This window comes from Dasypus novemcinctus, chromosome 1 (assembly GCF_030445035.2).
Source record: "Dasypus novemcinctus isolate mDasNov1 chromosome 1, mDasNov1.1.hap2, whole genome shotgun sequence".
Taxonomy (NCBI): Eukaryota; Metazoa; Chordata; class Mammalia; order Cingulata; family Dasypodidae; genus Dasypus; species Dasypus novemcinctus.
In genome coordinates, this window is record NC_080673.1 from 99,132,660 (window position 1) to 99,156,052 (window position 23,393).

The 23,393-nt window shown below is 35.5% G+C and overlaps 1 protein-coding gene across 2 annotated transcripts in view; it reads right to left on the reverse strand.

The window, feature by feature from the left end:
• Window positions 1-23,393, reverse strand: part of BANK1 (B cell scaffold protein with ankyrin repeats 1) — a 371,762-nt gene that overhangs the window by 191,434 nt on the left and 156,935 nt on the right. For both annotated transcript variants that reach the window (XM_058294914.2, XM_058294915.2), the window contains exon 7: window positions 6,139-6,335. In XM_058294914.2, coding sequence (XP_058150897.1) covers window positions 6,139-6,335 — 197 coding nt within the window. The remainder of the gene's footprint in view (window positions 1-6,138; window positions 6,336-23,393) is intronic.

A 23,393-nucleotide genomic window follows, 5' to 3' on the forward strand; every position in this document is an offset into this window, starting at 1 on the left:
AAGAGATTGCTAAGTAGCTCCAAAAACTCAACTGAGACATGAATTTGTAATGTATGCAGTCAAATGCAGTTATGTGACTTGTTCCAGTTTCCTCAGTTCTAAGAGAATATCAATATTGAACAAAGGCCAGAATTCTAAAATTCATTGTAAGTTAGCCTATTAAAAATACATGCTGGATATGGAAGTTGGACTGTTTGTACATGAATTCTCTGAAACTAAACTTAAAAATAAATCCTGAATATACACAGAAGATGACCAATTATCTTATTTAAAACATGGAGCTTAGTTCAGATATTATTGAGTAAGCAATGGCCTTAAATTTGGCACATTTCTTCTGTGCCATCGATGAGTAAATTTATGCTGAGCACCTTTCATAGCAACTGACAGGGAAGTGTGAGTTAATGGAGGGAAATACATAACCCATCAGGAGTTTCTAGACTTACCTGAAAGAAAAACCAAATAGACAAAGCAGAGTATGTTACATATTGAACTGAATTATATTCTACTAAATTACATGGAAAAATGTGCTTGATAACAAGACTATGTATGTATGAGAAATACCTCAGTATTTCTGGAGAAATCCAGAGTTAGAAAAAGTCAGTGTTCACTGGCCTACACACAAAACCCATCATCTGAGCCATACATTCCCTATGTTAATCAATCAGTCATTGTTTTCTACTAGGGATGCTCTAAGGGCTTCAACACCTACCCTCTTTATTTTCATTACAAACTCCTGACCATTTGAAAAAAATCTGGATCATTTTCTGTCAGTCAGTTATTAGAGGGCCATAGACACACACACACACACACACACACACACACACGTCTATTATCCACATAGGCAAATAGAGCATTGCCCAGAGAAGTTAGTGACAGCACAATGCCACAGAAATCCCATCAGAGACAGTGAACAATGGAAAGATTCCCAGTCAGGAATCCTCATGGAAAGCCAGCTGAAGAAAGTGCATAAAAAATGGATTTTCTTATTTCTTACAATTTCTTGATGAATCTTTATGAGTAAGATCTTATGAACATATGTACCAAACTACATGAATGAGCACTGTGGTGGAATAACAAAGGTACTTTTTGGATATTATACCTCAGATAAGTAAACATCTGTTGGTTCTCAACCCCACAGTCAGCCAAAACAGGAAGATGTAATGTCTCCCTCTATTTACATATTGCTTCAATCATTTTGTTAAGTGTTTTACACTGAGGAGGCAGGATAGGGTAAGATCCTAGAGACAACGCAAGAAAATATTGCTTTTTATTATTTTGCTTAAAAACACATTCTAATGTTTGCTGTATACTTTATCTTGGTTCATGAAAAAATTGCTTAATCTGAGTACCAGTGTATTTTCGGTTTTTCTTGTATTTTTTAATTTAAAAGATAATTTTAGAGGACTGAATTAACCATCAACATTGTTATTTGCTACTTTTAATAGTCTGAGTCTAGAATTCTGTTAAGCAAATTATGATTCATACTTAACTGAGTATTTAAATACCAACTCCTTTCTCTTTGCCCCCACCTTTCATATTAATTGTCACAGGTGATATTAAAAGAAAATGAAAAATGAGTTGCTATCTGAAAGACTTAACAGGTTATAGAAATATATGATATCCAATAACTGTACTGAAAACATAAAAGAAATTCATAGATGTCAATTAGATAATTATATCAAAATCTGAAAGCTACTCATTCATAATGAAGAGACCCTATTCACAATTTGTTTAATTTGTTACCCTCTCAAAGGAAAAACTGTCATGAAGAAATGTATGGAATGTGATTTAAGACTTCTCCTTCTCTTGTTTTTGGCCTAGCTAAAATTAAGGTATGGATGGCATTTAGTTTCTAAACAATTGCTAACATTTTCTTCTGAATTAAAAAAAAATACAATTGACTTTTCTTTCTATCCACTTTAGATATGCCCAAACTCATTGTGTTGAAACTCCTGTAAGATCCCAAAATGAACAGTTTCACAGGTAGAACATTAGGAAGAAGTGAACTAATCATTTATTTAGTTGAGAGCAAAATATGTTTGAATTGAGAATTATATATTTCTTCAGTACAGAGTATGATTCATTGGTGGATCATAAACTTCTAATTTTTACTCTTCTGAAACAATAGTTTATGGAAAATTTAAGCACAGATGAAGTGTCATAGTTTGAGGCTCTTGTGGACACAAGAAAATTATATCTACTTAAACTGCTCTGTTCCTGTGGGTATGACCGTATTGTAAACCTGTGACTAGATTAGATTCAGTTAAGGCGCCATTTTGTTAGGTTACTTCAGTAAGGCATAGCCCAGGGTGGGTCTGAAACCTCTTACTGGACGCCTTTATAAATGGGATGAACATATAGAGAAAAAGGCCACAGAAACAGAGAGAAACCCCCAGAGACTGAGATAAAAGGCCCTGGCCCAGAAGCTGAAATCAACAGAACACAGAAACTTAGAGGAAGACACTGAAGCCAGAAGCTGAAAGCAACAAAGCCTGAAGGAGAGGGGACAGACAAGTGGACACCACCATGTGCCTCACAGTGTCTTGCCATATGAGAAAGAAATCCAGGACCACCAGCAGCCAGTCCTCAGGGAGAAAAGCATCACCTGATGAGGTCTTGATTTGGACATTCAAATAGCCTCAGAACTGTAAGCTTATAAGGTAATAAATTCCCATTTCTGGTATATTGCCTTGGCAGCCTTTGACAAACTAAAACATGGGCTATTCTTAGAGTTTATCATAGTGTGATTACAAAACTAAAGCTACATGAATACTATTAAAGTTTTAAAGAAACTTAGCAGCATGGTGAGATGGCACAATCTTTCTTTATCAGGTTTGGATATACACTTAAAAAGACAAGTTACAACAATTTAGAATATATAATGTCACCATGTGGTTATCTGATATACTTACACTGGAAAAGGCATGACTTCTAGATTTGGTTAAAATAAAATAGACAATTAGAAGAATGATCTATGTTTGAGATAAATCAACAAGGAAATACAATTTTCCATGTGTGTTATAGCCTATCCAAATACACATTTTCAATTCCATAACCATACTTTTGCAAAAAATCTTTTGGTAGCTTGCAAAATTATTGTACCTGAAACCATCCATGGCCATAAAATGCACTTATAAAGCTATTGTCCCTCACAACAGTTACTTACTTGCTGACAGTAGAACTTAACAAATAATTAACCTCTCCTACCTTTAATGGCAATTTCTACTATAGACATTCTGTCAAAATGCAACGGCTTGTGAAAAGACAGTATATTAAAAATCATTTAGCAAGTTTCACAGAATTGGCTTCAAGTATAAGACTGTAAAATTAGAATGCAACCACTATAAAAGAGGGAATAGTCAGTAAAGACAATGATAGCAATTGACTTTTCTTACAGCTATTAGTACAGGAACAGAGGTATAAATACCCAGGGTATGGGAGAGAAGAAATATTTCCCATGTGCATGAACCATCATACTACCTTTCATACCCACTGCTCATACAACTTGTATGAAATTGTACCTGTCAAAAACTCAGCCCCACAGAAAAGAGTAGAATCATCACTCTTTAAAAATCAGGGTTTATCTTAAAATGGATGCTGAGCCTTGTAAGGAAATGTTTAACTTAAGTCTACCAATGGTCAGAAATTCAATAGGGTTGTGGAGAGCTAGAGGAAAGCAGCCAGATTGTATTAAATAATAGTATTATGGGAAAATATCCAAGGCTGAGTTGACTTATTTACTTACCTGAGATAGGTACCGTGTTGTACTTGTCAATGGCTTTATATAATGGGCAATTTATAAAATTAATGCACTTACTAGATAAGAAGGACTATTTAAGCATTAGCATACATGAGAATCACTATCTAAAATCCTTCCATGAATAAAAATAATGTGTATTTCTAATTTGCAGTATATAGCTTAATTTTTAATTTTATTAAAAATCTGCAAGTTCTATATTTATTTAGAGATGCACGTAAATGATATCTGCTTATAACTGCAGATAATATATAATATTTATGCTGTTCTGATAATGATTTTGCCATTTCATAAAAAAGGAAAAATTTACAGTAGTTGCCATTTTACTCTCCTGAAAGCACAAATAGCAATTACTTTTTATAAGTTCAATATTAATTAGATTGACAATCTAATAATAGAAAAATTACTAAAATGACCAGAAGCTATTTATAGTATCCCAATATCCTTTATTAAATGTTGATTGGAAATAAAGTTATTTCTGTTCTTAGAACCCAAAGAAAAATTTTGACCTTTGACCTGTATAATCATAGTTCTTTTACATTTTTCTAAGAGCCACCATGAGTATAATTCATTTTATAGAGTAAAATGTAGATACCTTTTTCTAAACTTGATTATAAACACAAAGTGTGTTTTATGTACTATGATACTATCTGTTCTTTGTAAGGTGTTACCTTGATTGCATTATTACAAAATTAACATACTAAGGGGCTCTAAACTTGGGGACCTCAAACTGCATAATAAGAAATTGGTCCTTAACATGTATAGAAAAGGAATCATATAAAACAAGCAAATGTAAACAACATGAATTCACTTATTGAATAGATTCTTTGAATGATTTAGGGTATTACTTCCCACGGTTGCCGTAAAAAATTAACCACAAATTTGTTAGCTTAAATACCCAGAAGTATATCCTTCACAATTATGGAAGCCAGAAGTCTGAAATGAGTATCATTGAGCTGAAATCAAGATGTTGGCAAAGCTTTGCTAACTCCAGAGGCTACAGTGAAGAACACGTTCCTCGCTTCTCCCATCGTGTTGTGGCTGTTGGCATTCTCTGGCTTGTGGCCATATCACTCCAGTCTCCGTCATCATATTACCTTCTTCTCCTCTGTTTGTGTCAAATTGCCAAATCTCCCTCAGCCTCTCTCCTACAAGGACTCACCTTATTTACGGCATTTAGAGCTCACCTGTATCACCCAAAATAATCTCCCCATCTGCAGATCTTTGGTTTAATCATATCTGCAAAGTCTTTATTTAATCACATCTGAAAAGCCTTTTCTTTTTTTCCCCATTGTGGCAGTTTGATATCGTTTATGAATTCCAAAAGTAGATATTGGATTATGTTTATAAACTGGTCTGTCCCTCTGGGCATATTAGATTATATTGGATTTAGAAGTTTCACTTTTACTTGATTAAATAATGATTAAGGCTTTGATTGGGCCACATCAATAGGATATTATATCCCCACCCCTTTGGTGGTTGGGGACTCACAGAGAAACAGCCCCTCAGAGAAGTGAGGTTGGAGTTTTAATGCTGGAGCCCCAAAAAGTAAACACACAGAGGAGCAGAGCAGCTGATCCTGGAGAGAATGGAGCCCCGGGGAGAAACAGCCAGTCAACTTAGAGTCCACAGCTGGCCTAGTGGAGAGAGCAGGGCAGCTGGGCCCAGGGAGAAACAAGCCACAGGAAATGAGGAACCCAGGAAGCCAGAACTCTGGGTAGACATTGGCAGCCATCTTGCTCCAACACATGGCAACAGATTTTGGTGAGGGAAGTAACTTATGCTTTATGGCCTGGTAACTGTAAGCTTCTACCCCAAATAAATACCCTTTATAAAAGCCAATAGATTTCTGATATTCTGCATTGGCACCCCTTTGGCTGACTAATACACCCATATAAGGTAACACCCACAGGTTCCAGGGATTAAAGCATGAATATCTTTTGAAGGGCCCTTATTTAAGTTACCACAAATAGCAAAATGTATTTCTTTAGCCTGATAATTAATAATTTGTTTCATGTGCCTCACATTGCCATATTTAGACTTTGGACAAAATAGTAAAAATAATTTCCTATTATTCCTTTCTCACTGGCTCTTTTGCAAACAAAAGCAATAGAGAAGCCAGAAAGACCAGGTAGAATTCAAAAAGGGATGCTTAGGGATGGGTGTATATAGTCATGCTCCATTGTTGACTGCAATCAGAAACAAGTTGAATTGTCTTACAAAATGTTCTTCAAGGCAATGGATGCCTCTGGACTGACAGACCTACAAACCAGATGTGCGGTGATATCATTTTCATGAGCAACCTATGTGTGCTCACATACCCCACCCCCCCTACAAATAATTTATAAAAAATAGTTTAGAGCAAAATGGAAGAAGCTTACTGAAAAGTCTTCAAAGATTTCCTTGAGTTCTTTGTGGCCATGCCTTTCAGCAATATGTGCTGGGTCAGACCCCTCCAAATTTTTCATCTGAGATGCCCAAGTTGCTCCTGAACATTGAAGCAAATGACTAGCCAAGTTCTTTAAGCCAAATTTTGCTGCACAGTGTAGAAGAGTTGGGAATTCTTTGAAATGAGTATCTGTAAGTTCAAGAAGTAATAACAATTAATGTTTTCTTGCATCTGCAATCATGTAAAAAAAGAACAAACGTACTCTACTCAGCAAAGTAATTCCCACAAAACAGAGCAAACCTTTAGTGTGATCTTAATATAATAAACCATCATTTGTTTTAAAAATGTAGAACCTTTTTCCCTATTTCTTAAAATAAATATAAATTAATATTTTCAGTAACATTAATGTGCCACTCTTACTTGTGGGTCAAGTTTAATTTTGAAATAAATACCAACTCTTAAATACAAAACAAACAAAATATAACATTATATTGTAATAACTCCTTCTAAGTATACTTAGATATTATTCAAACTTTAAATAACAAAGTCTGTAAGTTCATCTATAAAACCTGCCATGCCTAGTTTGCACCCTTCTGAAGTTGAAATAAACATGAAATTCTCAGGTGATATCAGATTTCCATATGAAAATTTTCTTTTGAAAAGTAATTGCAACAGAAAATGCAAGTGACCATAATAAACCGATCATAAATTTCAGTATGGAAATTTCCATCGGAATTTTATGTCTTTCATGTTTAGAGTTGGAATTTCATAATTACTTATTAAGTATCAATTTAAAGATGTATTAATTTTGCATAACTATAAAATAATGAATGTAAATTGCTATCCCAATGACAAAAATAGAAAAACCTGATGAGTGATGCTTGTTATTATTCTATACCTTTACACCCAGCTGAAAAAAATATCTCATAGAAATTATACACAAGCTTACTTCATTATCAGGGACAAACAACATGAAGATGACAGTTACAGCAACAATGGAATCAAACCAAAAGGCAATTCTATTCCTTCAGAAAACTTCTAAAGTAATGGGAAACAGCCACCTCATGACATTTTAAAAATTGTGAATCTTCATGGACCTCTTTACCTCTTTGCTATTCTGTAGTCCCAAAAGACTTTTTTTAAAAATAGGAGAAAAAGAGAGGGAATTAAACCTTGAGTATTCAATGTACTTATGTGCCATGACTCAGGGCCAAATGTATTTTTTAGTTTTCTGATTTGTATGTTTTAACAGAAATCAAAACTGGTTTATGTACTCAGTAAAAGGATAACTTTCTTCTTTTTAAAAAGCTATAGATAGATCTATGGTCCTATTTCAACAATAAATGTACTTGTCTCTTTTTATATGGTATAAAGTCAACAAATACTTAATGAAGATGGATGAAGATGGGCCTATGAAAGCTGGAACTTTACAACATAGATTTGAACTGTGTCTAAGGTAAGAACCAAGTTTTCCAAGTAAAAACAAAGTACTTGCTTAAAAAAAATTAAGATATAATGTTCTATTTATTTGCATTGGAATACATTATAAAAATACAATATTTTGCTATAACTAAACCAAGCCAAAGATAATAAAGAGAAATATCTAAGTGATAAGGTCAGATTTTTATAATATCTCGATTATCTCTTTCTTTGCTATTCTACAAATTATGAGCAACACATCATCTGCCAATCTATGCCTTTTGCACTGTCCACTATTATTTTGGTGAATTTTTAGATCACTGTCAATGTAGCTTGATACCTCTTTCACAAAATAAATTTTTAATCAATTTAGAAATACATTCACCTTTCTTTTTTAAGATTTATTTATTTATTTCTCTCCCCTCCCCCCCCACCCCCCTGCCATTGTCTGTTCTCTGTGTCTATTTGCTGCGTGTCCTTCTTTGTCCACTTATATTGTTGTCAGCGGCATGGGAATCTGTGTTTCTTTTTGTTGCATCATCTTGTTGTGTCAGCTCTCCGTGCATGTGGCGCCATTCCTGGGCAGGCTGCACTTTCTTTCGCACTTGGCGGCTCTCCTTACGGGGTGCACTCCTTGAGCTTGGGGCTCCCCTACGTGGGGACACCCCTGCGTGGTAGGGCACTCCTTGCGTGCATCAGCACTGTGCATGGGCCAGCTCCACACAGGTCAAGGAGGCCTGGTGTTTGAACCTCGGACCTCCCATGTGGTAGACAGATGCCCTAACCACTGGGCCATGTCCGTTTCCCTACATTTACCTTTTAATTTCAGCAGCCTCCCTGTCAGTAAAGTCTTCACGTTTAAAGTGATTTAATATTTTTAAAATACAACAAAATTCATTAAGAATCTCTACTTTTGTACACCAAAAAGAGGAATAAACACTGTGACAAGTGATTATGGTTATTCAGGGCACATTTCTTAACAGTATTTTTGATCTGCAACCACATTTTCTGACAGACAAAAAGAATTTCTGCCCATTTAAGATGACACTGCTGATACTAAAGGGAACTGGAAGTTTGAAGGCTGGCTTTTTAATTTTCCATTTCTTTAGTTTGATTTTAGTGGCAACTTAAAGACCTTAAATCCATTAGATTATTATTATTTTTTTGTAGTTATAGATGTGTAAAGAGCTTTGGTGGAGGACATCTTCCCAGTTTCTACCCACTAATGGAATTGCTTTGGTAATGTCTGTTAGAGCTGATCTAGTTAGTGCTGGCAAATCCCTAATGATAGTGTTCTTTACTTCCTAAGGCAGCCTGTTTCTTGGTTAGATAACACTAAATACCAGAAAACAATTACTTCTGTTAAGGTGAAATTCGTTTCCTTGAAATTTTTATCTCTACATATCCCTTGGGCAATATAGAATGCTGTAGTTACAAAAGCACAGGCTTAGAGCCAGTTGTCTCTGTCATATATTCACTATGTGAACTTCAGCAAGTTTTAGTTTCTCTGAACCTCAGTCTCCTCATCCAAATTTGCAGGGATATTGAGATAATTAAATGCCTTGGAATATATAAAATACTTAACAAGGTGACTGAAACAGAACAGGCATTCAATGCATATTAACTTTCTTTCACCTCTCTCTTCTGAATTAGTCAGACCCAAGTCTTCTCTACCCCAGTTTTATAATCGTTAGTTCTGTTCATTATTCTAGAGTCCTTTACATCCTAAAAGCGTGATTCTAGAATAGAATCCTATATAAAATGTTGAATTAATTTCAAATCTGCCAAAATGATATGTACATCAATCATTTTAATTGCCTTTGACAGGGTTATTTTTCCTGCTTACTTTCACTGAGCAGGAAAAGCTTTAGTCTGCTAATGTATGTGATCCACAACTAGACAGTTTCTCATTTAATTTTTAAAAATTAAATGATAAGAATGATAGAGTTAACCTTTCCAAGAATTTGGCATGATTCACAGAAGCTATATTAGTTCTTTTAATGTCAATTAAATCATGACTGTAGCTTTATACAGAACACCAAATTAACCACACTCAGTGTATGCATAAGACATTACATTAATATATATGATATTTGTATATAATTAAAGGAATTCATGAAAATAAAGGTATTATTATAACATTTTTAAAAAGATTATTTATTTCTCTCCCCTTCTCCACCCCCTCCCCGCCCAGTTGTCTGCTCTCTGTGTCCATTCGCTGTGTGTTCTTCTGTGTCCGCTTATATTCTTGTCAGTGGTACTTGGAATCTGTGTCTCTTTTTGTTGTGTCATCTTGCTGTGTCAGCTCTCTGTGTGTGTGGTGCAACCCTGGACAGGCTGCACTTTTTTCGTGCTGGGCAGCTCTCCTTACTGGATGCACTCTTTGCACGTGGGGCTCCCCAAATGGAGGGCACCCCTGTGTGGCACAGCACTCCTTGCACTCATCAGCACTGCGTGTGGACCAGCTCACCACATGGGTCAGGAGGCCCTGGTTTTGAACCTTGGACCTCCCATGTGGTAGGAGGATGCTCTAGCCACTGAGCCAAATCCACTTTCCTATTATTATGATTTTGAAAACTAAACTAGTTCAAGTCTAATCATGAGTTTAAGGAGTTTTGGCAATTTTATACACCTGTGTATCACCACCCAAAACAAATTAAGCAAAACTTATATTACCAAAGAGTTTTCTCATGCTCTTTTGCAGTCAATTGCCCATTTCAGAGGCAAGTGCTTTCTAATGTTTATCAACATAGATTAGTTTTGTTTCCTCTTAGATTTCATATAAGTGGAAGCTTATAGTATGTACTCTTCTGTGTTTCATTGTCACCTGGAATCTTTATTGCTAATGAAAAGGAGAAAGTCCTATGTCATGTTCAGCATAGTTTTCCTCTATGTAATTTAATGTGTTTCTTCCCACACTCCCATTGGGCTATGTTTTAAGATTTTTAAAATATTTAGTTTTCAGCAGTTTAACTCTAATGTGTCTAGGTATGGTTTTCATTTATTCTAATAAAATGAGGGTTTTCAGGAATTATTAGATCTGTGTAATGATTCCTGATGTCTTTCATCAATTTTGGATTATTTTCCAACATAATATCTTCAAATATTTCTTCTGCCTCATTCTTTCTCTGCCTTCCTTCAGGGAATTCAATTATACTTTCGTTAGATCATTTGATATAGTTCTACAGAGAATACATTAGAACTTAAAGTAATCTATAGATGAGCTGAACTTGATCTTTTTTGTGGCTTTATTTAGACTCTCGATTTTTTTCCATCTCTTGTCTAACTTAAATAATTTCTTTTGACTTGTCTTCACTGGTTCACTGGCTCTTTGCACTTTTGTGTTGAGTCTGCTGTTAAGCACATCTATTGACTTTTAAAAAAATCTGATATAAAGTTTTATTTCTAGAATTTCCTATTATACTTTCCATTTCTCTGGTGAAACTTCTCTCTTTTCACACATGCTGCCCACCTTTTATAATAGATTCTGTACAATATTTATTATGGTTATTCTAAAATTCCTATCTAGAATACTTCTGCATCAGCTCCTATTGACTAATTCTTTTCTTGACCATGCTTTTCCCTTTTCTTGCTTCTTCATGTTTCTTGTAATTTTTTATTTTATGCTGGAAATTGTATTAAATAACCAAAGCAAATATTATTTGCCCCCAAAATAGGGCATATTCTTTATTCAATCATACAACTATGGTAGAGGAATGAGCCAAATAAATCTGTAGATGAGCTGAACTTGGTCTTTTTGTGGCTTTACTTAGATCTAATTCACTGCTGGCCTCAAATATTTTTAGGGCAGGATCAAAAATTTCTCTTCAGCTAATTTTGACCTAAGTCTTGGTGAGACACTAGAGATCTCTGTCTGCTTAAAAGGTTGACTACCAACTTTTTGGGTTACTGAGTTGTTCTTTTTGCTTTCCAGTCATGCCTCTAGATTTCCTCATTTCAAAATTTCTCTCTCAGATTTTGGGGAGGAGTAGGCTCTGCAATAGTCTTAGGACAAACTGCTTATCAGCCAGAGAGCTTGGAGATACTTCTCTCATCTTTTCTGCCTTATAGCATTTAGAAGTTGACTGCTGTTGCATTCCATGTGGTGAAAGCTCAGAGTGCTTTGAAGGGATTTGACTAGTCAGTTCTGTCACACTCTTTCTTCAGTAGCCACTGGCCGGCGTCTAGAGAAGGCTCAGAGTATTTGTCAGGCTCTTAGTTCTAACTTTTTCCAGCTCCTGGCATTCCAGCTTTCTGCATTCGTGGCAGTCTGCAAATGAGTTTTTGGGTAGTACAGACTCACTTTGTAGCTGAGGTTCCTAGAGATTCTTATTCCTTACACTAGGTTAAATATAACATTTGCTTAATATTCAGCAGGTTTCATCAATGGGAATATCTGTTGCTCTATCAGGGATGAAAGTAGTCATAAATACCTTCACTCTTATGAAAGAATTGCCTCTGGAATTTAGTTCATTTAGATTTCTTTGGTATCACTTTTCTTCTGGATTAAAAAAAAACAACTATGATTTCAAAGATCATCTTTCTTGTTCTTTTTGTTATGGGGCAACAACATCCTCTTGTGACTTTGTAAATTTTAATCAGGAATAGAACTTCTATTTGGCTTTGCTCTTACACCATTGGAATACTTTTTCTTAAACTCACATAATTTATTTTTATAATTTACAGTCTTGTTAGAATAAAACAGATTCTTTAAGAAGATATAAGAACCTGTTAGGGTATGCTGAATCTGCAGTATGCATCTGCTTCATTTCAAGGCAATTTTCATTTAATTAATCAAGATTTATTGCATCTGTTTGAACTATGAAGGTGTAAATAGAGAAGCCATAATTCATACTAAGGTTTGGCCTATTTGCTTTGAATTTTTTCCAGGATGATATAAATTTTCAATTTTCAGTTGTTTCAGCCAATGTCTGTCAAATTGTAGTTTCAGAAGAGCAGAATAAAATGTCTGGGAGGAATATTTCCAAGAATGTCCAATTTCACTACTTTTACAAATAAAGACAAAGTAATGAGTTGTCACTTAGTAAAGAAATTGAGTCATATATTTGTCTGTGCAAAACCATTTCTAAACTGTTCAAGATAATCCCTATAAAAGACTATTACCAATAAATAGATCAAAATAATCAAACCAAAACTTTCAAAAGATTAACCTACCTTACCAGAATGATAAAAAGGGATTATAGCCAAGTGTAGAATATAAAAGCATTATATAAAAATTTAACAGTAAGATGAGTAAGGCAATTGGAAGTGCATAACCATGTAATCCATTCGTTCTCATAAAACACTGTCTGGAGGAGTAAATATTTATTTGCTCAGAGTAGGATGAACAGGTGGCCACTTTAGGACAAAACAATGAATCACACAACAAAGAAATGATCAAAGGTCAGGGTTTCTGGATTCTAGTGCCCTCAGCCTCTAAATCTGTGTTCCTGAGATAGTTCTTTCATCTCACTGGACCACAATCTTCCCAATTATAAAATGAAAAGACAGGGGTTAGAATTATAGGATTTTGAATGTTCTTTTGAGCTAGAAGGTTTCTATCATTTGCCATGGCACAGAAAGTTTAAGCTAATCACTCTTTGGAGGGAAATTTTCTCTGGTTGCTAATTAGTATCATTAAAGGAATAAGAAAGATATTATGAAGGTTGAAGAAAAGTAGAGACTTTCATAACTTTCATTGTAAGGATTTGGAATCTGATGAAATATTAGTCTTTCTATGGGTCCATAAACACATAGCATTGCTAGAGATATGAATCTGCTCTGTGGCAGCGCAGCATATATGCTGTGTATATGTACCCCATATCTTCCCATCTCTTTGAGAAGCGCTATCTTCATTCTCTAAACCACCACTCTCAGAGATTCTTTCCTATCCATAAGTACCAATAAAGTTTATACCTGACTAAATGCCAGGTGTGTTCTTTGTTCTCATGGCTGCACTGAACTTATGCCCTTCAGGAGGTCGGGTTGGAACATTTTTGTTATTGAATTCTTGTTGTTAAAATATCCTTTTAAAAGTTATATCCACCTTGGGTCTCCCTTTTTAACTGTCTCCAGAAACTCCAAATATAATCTTTCAAATGTTTTGGTTAAAAAGGGTTAAATTTCTAATCTGCATTATATTCAAATTATCCCATTTTCTTCTTAATAAATAAAATATAAATAATGCTTTAATTATTTTAAAACCCAAAATTATAAGTCTTAGTACATATTTATAATGAGAGGCAGTATAATGTAGTGCTTAAACATTATGAATCTGGACTTAATGCATGGGTTAAGCCCAACTTACCGATAGTGTAACTTTGGACAACCTACTTGAGCATTTTGTGTCTCGATTTCTCAAACATTAAGTGGATAATAACATTTACGCAATTAGATATTAAAGCCTTGTCTAAATTTTCCAATAAATAATTATTTTCAAAGCAATATGGAGACCCCTTTTCCTTTTGGAGAAGGAGTCCAGAATTGGTCTTTCATTACCACATGGCCAGGCATTTTAAAAAGTATGGCACCTTCTTTTTCTTCCTCCACCCAGTCAAGGAGGCTCTGAGCATAGCTTCAGCTCCTGTGCACTCTTTAAGCATAAGACCAGAAAAGACATGGGGCTGAAAAAGAGGAACCTATGAGCATCCAAATCCATTATTTCTAAGGAGATCTCCCTGGCTGCCACTTTGTTTAGGTCTTACTAAGGTAAAATTCCCACTGGGGATGGCTAGAGTCCCATTCAACAACCACTCTGCAAGTAGGAAAAATGGTCCAGGGCTATGATTCTCTCTTGTTTATTCTCCCACTTGTCAGGCTTAGGGAAAAAAAATAGGATAAATCCAGGAGAAAAGTGAATCCCTACTATATTGTTCCAAGATATATAAATTCATTTGAAGAACTGTACATCTTTTTAATTTTGGTGAAAATTTTATATTTTGCTACAACTATATTTTAGTATATATGGGAATTTTGTAAAACTATAAAGTTAGAATTCTGGAAGACTGATGTTCTGTATCTGAATGATGAGTTGACAAGAAACACGATATGTGAAGGGAGTGAGTAACCTTGAATACAGAAAAGGGTCATTGCTTATTAAATACTATAATGGATAGGAGCTACTATTAAATTAAATTAGCAGTGGTAGTGATAAGAGGAGAAAAAAAAGAAAGGGGGATTAGGGAATAGAAAGTGAAGTATGATGACTAATGAATGAAGGTTGTAGGGTAGGGATTTTAGGCACCAAGAGCCAGAAAAACAAACAGAATGGCAATACATGTAACTGGCATGTACCTGAAAGAACGTGTCTTTGGTGTACACTGTGAAGCACCTTAATATTGAGGGCTATAGGCTATGAATAGCCAGAGAGAACTAAGGCAATGTGGAGAACAAGATTGAAGCAAGCCTGAGACCAAAATGAACAGACTGGGAGCTTGGAGTCTACATCTGGAAATAATGCTAGGAAGCAAGAGAGAATATGAAGATCTTATTAGCAGTTCTCAGAATGGATATCAATTAAAACATCACAGAACTTGAATATTTTTCTTGATAATCCATTTTCTGCCATCAAATCCAGACAGTGATAAGGCAAAAGAAAGACTTGGAGCCGCTCCATTTTTAAGCAGGTCACAAATTTGTAGGTAAACTTTGATTAACATAAGAAAATTCTATAACTGTAGTTCTATACATATATGTTTGTATTCTTTTCCTCTATGTTCATAATAAAATTCCTTTTGAAAATGAATCTTGACACAAAAGTCTCTCAGTTACCTAGGAAGATCAAGGAAAACTGGAAAAACAAAATTGTGGAAACTGGATGGAGCTGGAATCAATGGTCAGTCATTCAACTGTAGGGTCATGGCTTACAGGTAGAAAGCTACCTTTTGGCGTTTATATGGGTTTATATGGAAATTCAAGGAATGGTGCACCAAACCGTAAATCAAAATATTGGGCAGGGATGCTTTATTTCATTATTAAGAAATATTCAGGATTTCTTAGGACTTCCTATAGTCTTAAGCACAGATCTATTCTTTAAAAAATATTAAAGATTTTAATAATAAACATGAACAAGGACAAAGAGGAAAATTGAAGCAGTGCTCAGGGCAGTAAATGGACTGGATAGATCTTAAGATACCTTTGGGGAGCACTAAGTTGTGTAATGCAGGAACAAAATGCAATGAAATATGAGAAAGATTAGGAAAGTATCTAAATACAGAATAGGTAAGAAGAAATTATGACACTTGTTAGGAAGCATACTGGGAGACTTTTTAAGGAAGAAGGAGAAAAAATGGATGGTATGAATTAGAGTGGTGGCCATAATAATGGGCAAGAAAGGGTAGATATGTAGGGCATTTCAAAAGAAATATTAATGGAATTTCATGATTGACTGTGTATAGGCTCTGAAAGAAAGAGTTGGATTTAAGGTAACTTTCTACTGCAAGGTTACAAAATTACAAAATAGAGAGGGATAATATTCACTAGTTAAGGTGACAAATATTATTGCCATGGAGAAGTACAGGTATGGGCATTGGTGGGGTAGCTTCTTGTATCACAATTATATGAAAGTATCTCAAATTAGAAATGTCTTTGAGTACAGGAGATTGGTTTAAAACTTAGCTCCTGTGTCACCAAACACTGATAATCACCACAGAATGCTTGGTTCATGGAAAAAGAAGTCTTCTGAAATTGGGTCCAAGATTGCTAACACCACTTGGTAGTTATTTCACTTCATAAAACCTACTTTTTCCCCCAGGAATTGATTAGATTGCTGTGCCTATACTACATGTATTAGTTTCCTATTGCTGCTGTACAAAATTACCACAAATTCAGTGACTTAAAACAACAAAAAATTACCTTATAGACCTGAGGTAAGATATTAAAATAGGTTGACAAAGATGTGTTTTTTATGGAAGTTACAGAGAAGAATTCGTTTTCTTGCCTTTCCCTGCTCCCTAGACTCTGCCCACTATCCTTGGCTTGTGTCCCCACATCACTCTAATTTCTGCATCTGTCATCACATCTCTCTCTGACCCTCCCGCAACCCACAATGTACCCTTGAGAGTACATTGGGCCCACTCAGATAATCCAGAATAATCTTGCCATCTCAAAATTTAATTACATCTGCCAAGTATTTTTTGCCATATGATATAATATAGCTTATGGGGATTTGGATGTGAATATCTTTCAGGAGCCTTATTTAGCTTATGATATTGAGCAAAAGATAGTAAGTGAAAAGGCATTCTCATGAAACCTGAATGTGGTCAAGGCTCTAAAATTTAGCAAGACTTAACAATATTTTTTTCATTGACCCAGAGTTTACATTATGAATGTGGCCCAAATTATATCACACAATCAATACATCCTCTGCTCTGTAAACCAGGATAAGATATTTTTGGAGTTTTTCCCACCCTTTAGGTTATAGCGGATTTTAAAATCTATATTTCAGTATTTTAAAAACTGTCGACAATCCCTAGGGGTATGCGGGCAAGTTACAGTTATTTAGAGCTACAGACCTCTGAATAATAGGGTGATGGTGGGGCAGGTGACAGGCTGGTTTTGGTCAACTGGAGTCTATAGGATCAAGATGTAAAGTAAATTCTCCTATAACTTTGAATCTACCCTTCTCAGATTGTGATATGAGTCTTTAAATCTGCAATGACACTATGAAATTCTTCTACACATATTTGATAATGGCAGAATTCAGAGAGCCTCTTGGTCCCTTTGAGAAGTCGAGGTAGATATTTGCAGGCAAGTTAGTGTTGGGTGGTATAGGGGAGTTTCTTTATCTGTCAAATGATTCAGAAGATAGAAACTTCAGTTTGAGAATCATTCTTGTACAAAATCTGAAAAAGTAAGAGATAGTACTTAAGTAACTCATTCAAGACATGAAAAAGCCCATTTCCATTTTGTGTATGTGAAATTGAAGCCAACCCTTGCATCCCATGCGTGCACTTCCCTTATTAAAATAAATGTATATTAGAGAGCCTATTCCTGTTATCAGTTATATTTATAAATGGACAGTATGTTTGTTTCCCTAACCCTATGATTTAATTAGAGATGCTTTTTCTGTTGACCCTGAAAAACATATTTTTTGTGTTGGCCCAGAGAGGATAAACATATGTGTCTTGGTTACTTGAGCACAGGCAGCTCAATGCAGCACATTCAGAAGGCTGATGCGCCAATTTTTCATTCTGCTAATGGCAGATGCCACTGATAAGATGCAGAAAATAAAATGAAAGGCAACATAAAGACAACCATAATAGATGCCTCAAATATTACCAGTTTATATATATTGCTGACCAGGGTTTTATTGATTTTAGTCTATGATTGTGGTGGTTTGAAGCTTTATGTATCCTAGAAAAACATATTCTTAAATTTAATCCATTCCTGTGGGTGTGGACCCATTGTAAGTAGGACCCTAAGATGAGGTTACTTCCTTAAGAAGGTGTTGCCCACCTCAATTATCATGGATCTTAACTCTATTACTGAAGTCCTTTATAAGTGGAGTGAAAATCACACAGACAGAAAGCCACAGGAGCTAGAGCTGAAATCAAGGAAAATGGAAGGAAAAGGAGAGGCCAAGTGCATTGCCATGTGACAAACTAAGGAGACAGCCAGTCTCAGACGGTCACAGTCTTCAGGGAGAAAGCAAGGTCTTGATGATGCCTTGATTTGAACTTTTAGTCACAAACCCATAAGCAAATAAATTTCCATTATTTAACTGGACCCATTTCGTGCCATTTGTTTGAGCAGCCTAGGAAACAAAAACAATGGTTAACTTTGTTTTTCATCACTTAATTAATGTAATAAATATTTTTCAAGTACTAGAAACCCATCTAGAGACTGTGAATACCTCTGTGAACAAAACTGACAGGGCTGCACAGTATCAGCCCATGGAGGGAAAGTGGGTTAGCTGAAGGACTCATGCACTCTGAAAGAAAAACCCATCTTTTCTAGGATTACAAAAAATAGCATAAAGCCCATCAAAGATAATTTCACCTTTCCTTTATAAATTATCTGTTGAAATAGTAACTTTAAATAGCTTAGCAACAATTCATAACCTTTCCTCCAAATTTAATATCATCATCTCCCATGACTCCCTGGAGGTGCCCTTCACCGCAGCATATAGGGAAGCAGAAATATCCAGTGGTTAGTAATGTGGCCTCTGTCATAGCTATACCACTTATTATTTGGGCAAGTTATATAAAGCAGAGACTAAATTAGCACCTATCTCAGGACTGTTGTAATTGAGTAAAGTATATAAAGTACTTAGAACTATGTCTAGGACAGTGTAAGCAAAATGCAAATGTTAGTTCCTATTTATTAGCGCACATACTATACTATACATTCTATATTAATGGCATTGTGTGTGTGTGTGCTTTTGTTTTCTCTTCCCTTAGCTTGGGTGTCCTCTGAAGATATGGGTTGTGTCCTATTTATCCCATGTTCCTCCACCTTCCTTAGAATCTAGGAACAGTGCCTAGTAAAAACCAGAATAATTAAAACTTTTTTTAGAATTTTTGAGATTTTATATTACTAGTGATACAGAAAAATATTTTGAAGGAAGTAGTCACTGTAAGACTATTTCATTCTGCACCCATGATTTTAATCCTGAGACATGGAGTAGTGGGTTTAAAAAAAAGAAAAGACTATACTATTTTGACTTCAACTTTATTCATAGAAAATCAATTCAGGGATCTAACATAATAATGGTAGCACCCTTGTAGCTGTATCAAGTCAACAGGGTGTGTTTCTCAGAGCGGCATGATCAGCAACATCTGGTAATTTGTGAGAAATGCAAATTTCAGGGCTCTACCCAGACCAACTCTATCAGAAATTCTTGGAGGTGGGGTTCAGAAATCTGAACTTTAACAAGCCTTCCAGATGATTCTGATGAACACAATAAAGCTTGAGGACCAGTGTATTAATTAAAAGAAAGAATGGGGCTTAGTTCTAAAATTAAACAAGAACAGATAGAGAAGAAAACTGAGGTCAACCTCACAGATCTAATGAAAATTGCAAAGTATCCAGTATGTCTGGGGTGGACTCTCTCTCCATTCTATTCCCAGTCTCCTCTGCTCTTTCCTTTTCTCTGTGGTTTACATATTTAAAAATACATGTTTATGACTATTTAATGAAAAATACTATAATAAAAGTGAAAATGACATGCCAAAGCATATTTATCTCTATTTCTTAAAGAGATACATGTTACAGCACTTTAATAAATACAGTGCTCTCACAAATGTATATAAACCAAGCATTGTGCAATATATTCTTACAGAAGTAATCTCCATTCAGAATCTATATATAATAATCATAGAGAATATAATTTCTTATAGTCAGTTAGGTGCTAGGGGTAGTGGTCATGTCTATTTCCTAGATGTCCATTAATGTCAAGGATTTCTTCTGTAAGGATGCAACTGTCACTTTTCCAGCTAGTTCCAAATGGCATTTTCTGAGAACTTCCAGAAAATCAGCCAAATACTGAGTCTCACCTGGATAGTAATGGTATGAAAGCAGCTGGAAACATTGCAAGAATCTGCTTCAGCTTTCAAGCTTCACTAGTTCTGTGTGACATGCTGTTGACCCCTTCTCCCTGTATACTTTGGATTCCACTCGAGTCCACTGTACCACACCTTTTGATTCATCTGCTATCCTGTCCCTCATATCTCATACTGCCCTCTTCATAGTTTTCCCTGTAGGCTTCTGTTCATGCCTTATCCCAATATCTGTGTATCTCAACTCAGTCTCATTTATCTAATACTGACTTTGGGTTTCTTAAAATGGGGAAAAGGTATATACCAAATGAAACTGAGGTTCATTGCATTGGCAAATGGGCCCAAGGGTCAGTTAACTGAAACTTTTCCTAGTCTTCTTCTCTATGTCCTTTGGTTAGTGCCTTCTTCCATTTTTCAACATCTTACATCCTCTGAAATTTTTTGCATTTCGATGTACTTTCACAGATTCTGCAGTCTTTTGGGGACTTTGGGCTGTAGTTAGTCAGAAAAATAATTCTTTATCTTCCCAGTTTTTGCTCTGTAGACACTAGTTATTGATACTGAGATTCAGGAGAAACCGATAGACTTATATAATGTTATTGGTGCAAAGATCTGGGGAGCACCTGCATCCACTGGGGGATATTTTTGGCATCAGTAACTGGTGTTGTAAATCACAAATTATTTTGTGGCATTTTCCATTCTTTCCTTCTGCAGTAGGATTTCACATGATTTATCATTTCCTTCTCCCAAACACATTTTTGTTTTCATTTGGCTTCCAAGACACCACACTCCTACTTTAGTGGCTGCTCCTTCTCCATCTCCTTTTTTGGAAAATTTCTTCCAGACATGTAAATATTGCACTGCTCAGGACTCAGACCTTTGTTTTGATCTATATTTTCTGCAAAATGATCTCATCCAGCCATGGCTGTGAGTACCATGGTCTCCCTCCTGGGCTTTTGACTTACATCTAATACTATCATTAAATGTCCTTTCTTTTGACATATGGCACAATATGTATTTTGCTGCTCATATCAAAGGCTTTATTGTGGCATCTCTTTCCCTCGCATGCAATCAAACAGCAAGTTTAACCAACTTTACCCTTAAATATCTACCCAAGTCAGGGCAAGTCTTGTCATCTCCATTGCTACCACCCAGGTCCAAGCCACCGTTATGCCTCCCCAGAGACTGCTGAAATGACTTCCTATGTAGTGTCCTGCTTCTGCTCATATGACCTATAATCTATTCTCCTCAAAGCAGTAAGAGCAGTCATTTAAAAAATGAAAATTTGATTTTATCAATCCATGTTTAAAAGATGTGAATAACTCATCACATTTAAAATCCAAAGTCTTTACCCTGATGTACAGTATTGTTATTCAAGATGTGCTCTACAGAGCAGTAGTATTGACATCACCAGAAGATTGTTAGAATTTTATATTCTACTCTAGACTTCCTGAATTAGACAATCTATTATACATTTAACAAGATCTCAAGATGTCTGCATTTCATTAACGCTATAGAGGCACTGGTCTACAAGATTCTACCTTTTCTGGTTCCTGTCTACTTCTGACATGGTCTCCTGCCTCTTTCTCCTTGATTCTTTGTATTCCAGACACAATGACTCTCTTTTCTTCAGAAATGACAAACTCATTTTTCTGTTGTAGTTATTGATTTTTTTTCTTTCTCCTCAGGGACCTTGGATTATTTGCAACCTTTTTCTTAATTACTTTGTCCTAGATTTTTGCTGAACTCATTCATTCACATATACAGGTTATTACTATAATATCAGTTCTTCAGGTGGGCTTCCTGGACAATTCAATTCAAAGCAGCACATGCCTCTAATTCTCTCTTCTCACCTTGTTTTATTTTTCTCATAACATATCCTTATTTAAAATAATATACTTTTTAAAATTATTTACTCTGCCACCCTTAACTAAAATAAAAGTTACAAGCATACAGACTTCTCCACAGTGGTCATCTGTCTCTGAGGATCTGGCACTAAGTTCATACTCATTACATGAATGAACAAATAAGATTGCTTAATAGAATCTTTTAGAACAAAGATCTCATAATTGGAATGAAATATTACATTTGCAGGCTCACCTTTTTCATCTATATTTAGAGTATCTGCAGTTATTATAGAATATGTGTTGTCATGACAATGGGAATGGGCTGAATGAGGAAAAATTAGGAATGATGTTGAAAAGTGGAGAACAATCATTCATAAATGCTTGTTCCTTAAAGCTGGACTTAGGATAGCATATTGTCTGTTCTCCACAGTGTGAGGATTCATCCTGAGACCAGAAAAACTTTGAATCTCCATGACATATTGTTCTGTCTTCCCCACACTCCTATTGAATTAAGGTAAGAGGTGATTCCTTATCTGGAGAATGATTCTAGTTGTGAGGAAGACCAATTCTGACCCAGTTACCCTTCATGTCTTTTAATTCTTTTGCCAATTTAATACTTACATCCTCCAATCACTTTTGACTTCTGGAATAGTTATGATGGTTATAAACATCAAGTTTCAAGCTGGAGAAATACAGAATTTTGAAAAAACATGGTAAAAGTAAACACAGTAGTATACTATTAAGGGAACACCTTATTTTTTTATTCCAGGGGAAATTTTAAGGATTCAAAATGACTGTTTTATTTTGTTATTACTTGATCCAAATCAAATCATCAATTAATGAAATTAGCTTGAGAATATGTATTAAAAATATCTTGGTAGGAGATATGAAAATTCACACTTGTAGATTGTTTTAATAGAAAAAAAACTGAAGGGGAAACAAATCTATCTATAATTTTACAATTATAAATTACAAAGTACAGGCCAAATTTTCTCAATCACTACAAGCTTTGATAATGTGTTATGTGTAAATCTGTCCCTAACGCAGTATATTTACTCAACACTGATATCTTCATCACTAATTTGAAGTGAATTTATGTGACTACATGTCTCCCTACTGTCTATCCCAGAAGAAGGATAAACTTGCTCATTTTTTCTTTCACATTGATTTCTTTGTAACTTCTGATTTTTTTGTGGGGCTTGAAGAGTGTCTCCTGGTCCAGAAGCAGTGTGTGATCTTTCAGTCTCTATCACAGGCAACTACAAAGGCTTCACCTGGTAGGTGACAAAGGAGAAAACTGCCCTCCCCACCCCAGACACCTCCAGTGCCCTGCAGTCTCTGAAGGGTGCCGCCCTCAGGTCGCAGGCCCCTGGCTGCTCAGTGCTTCAGGCGTACCTACTTCCTGAGGCCTAGGCCTTCCTCAGACCTCTGCTCACTCTTTGTTGGGTAGAGTGGGGGAGGCTGGAAGACCCTTTTCTCTACTC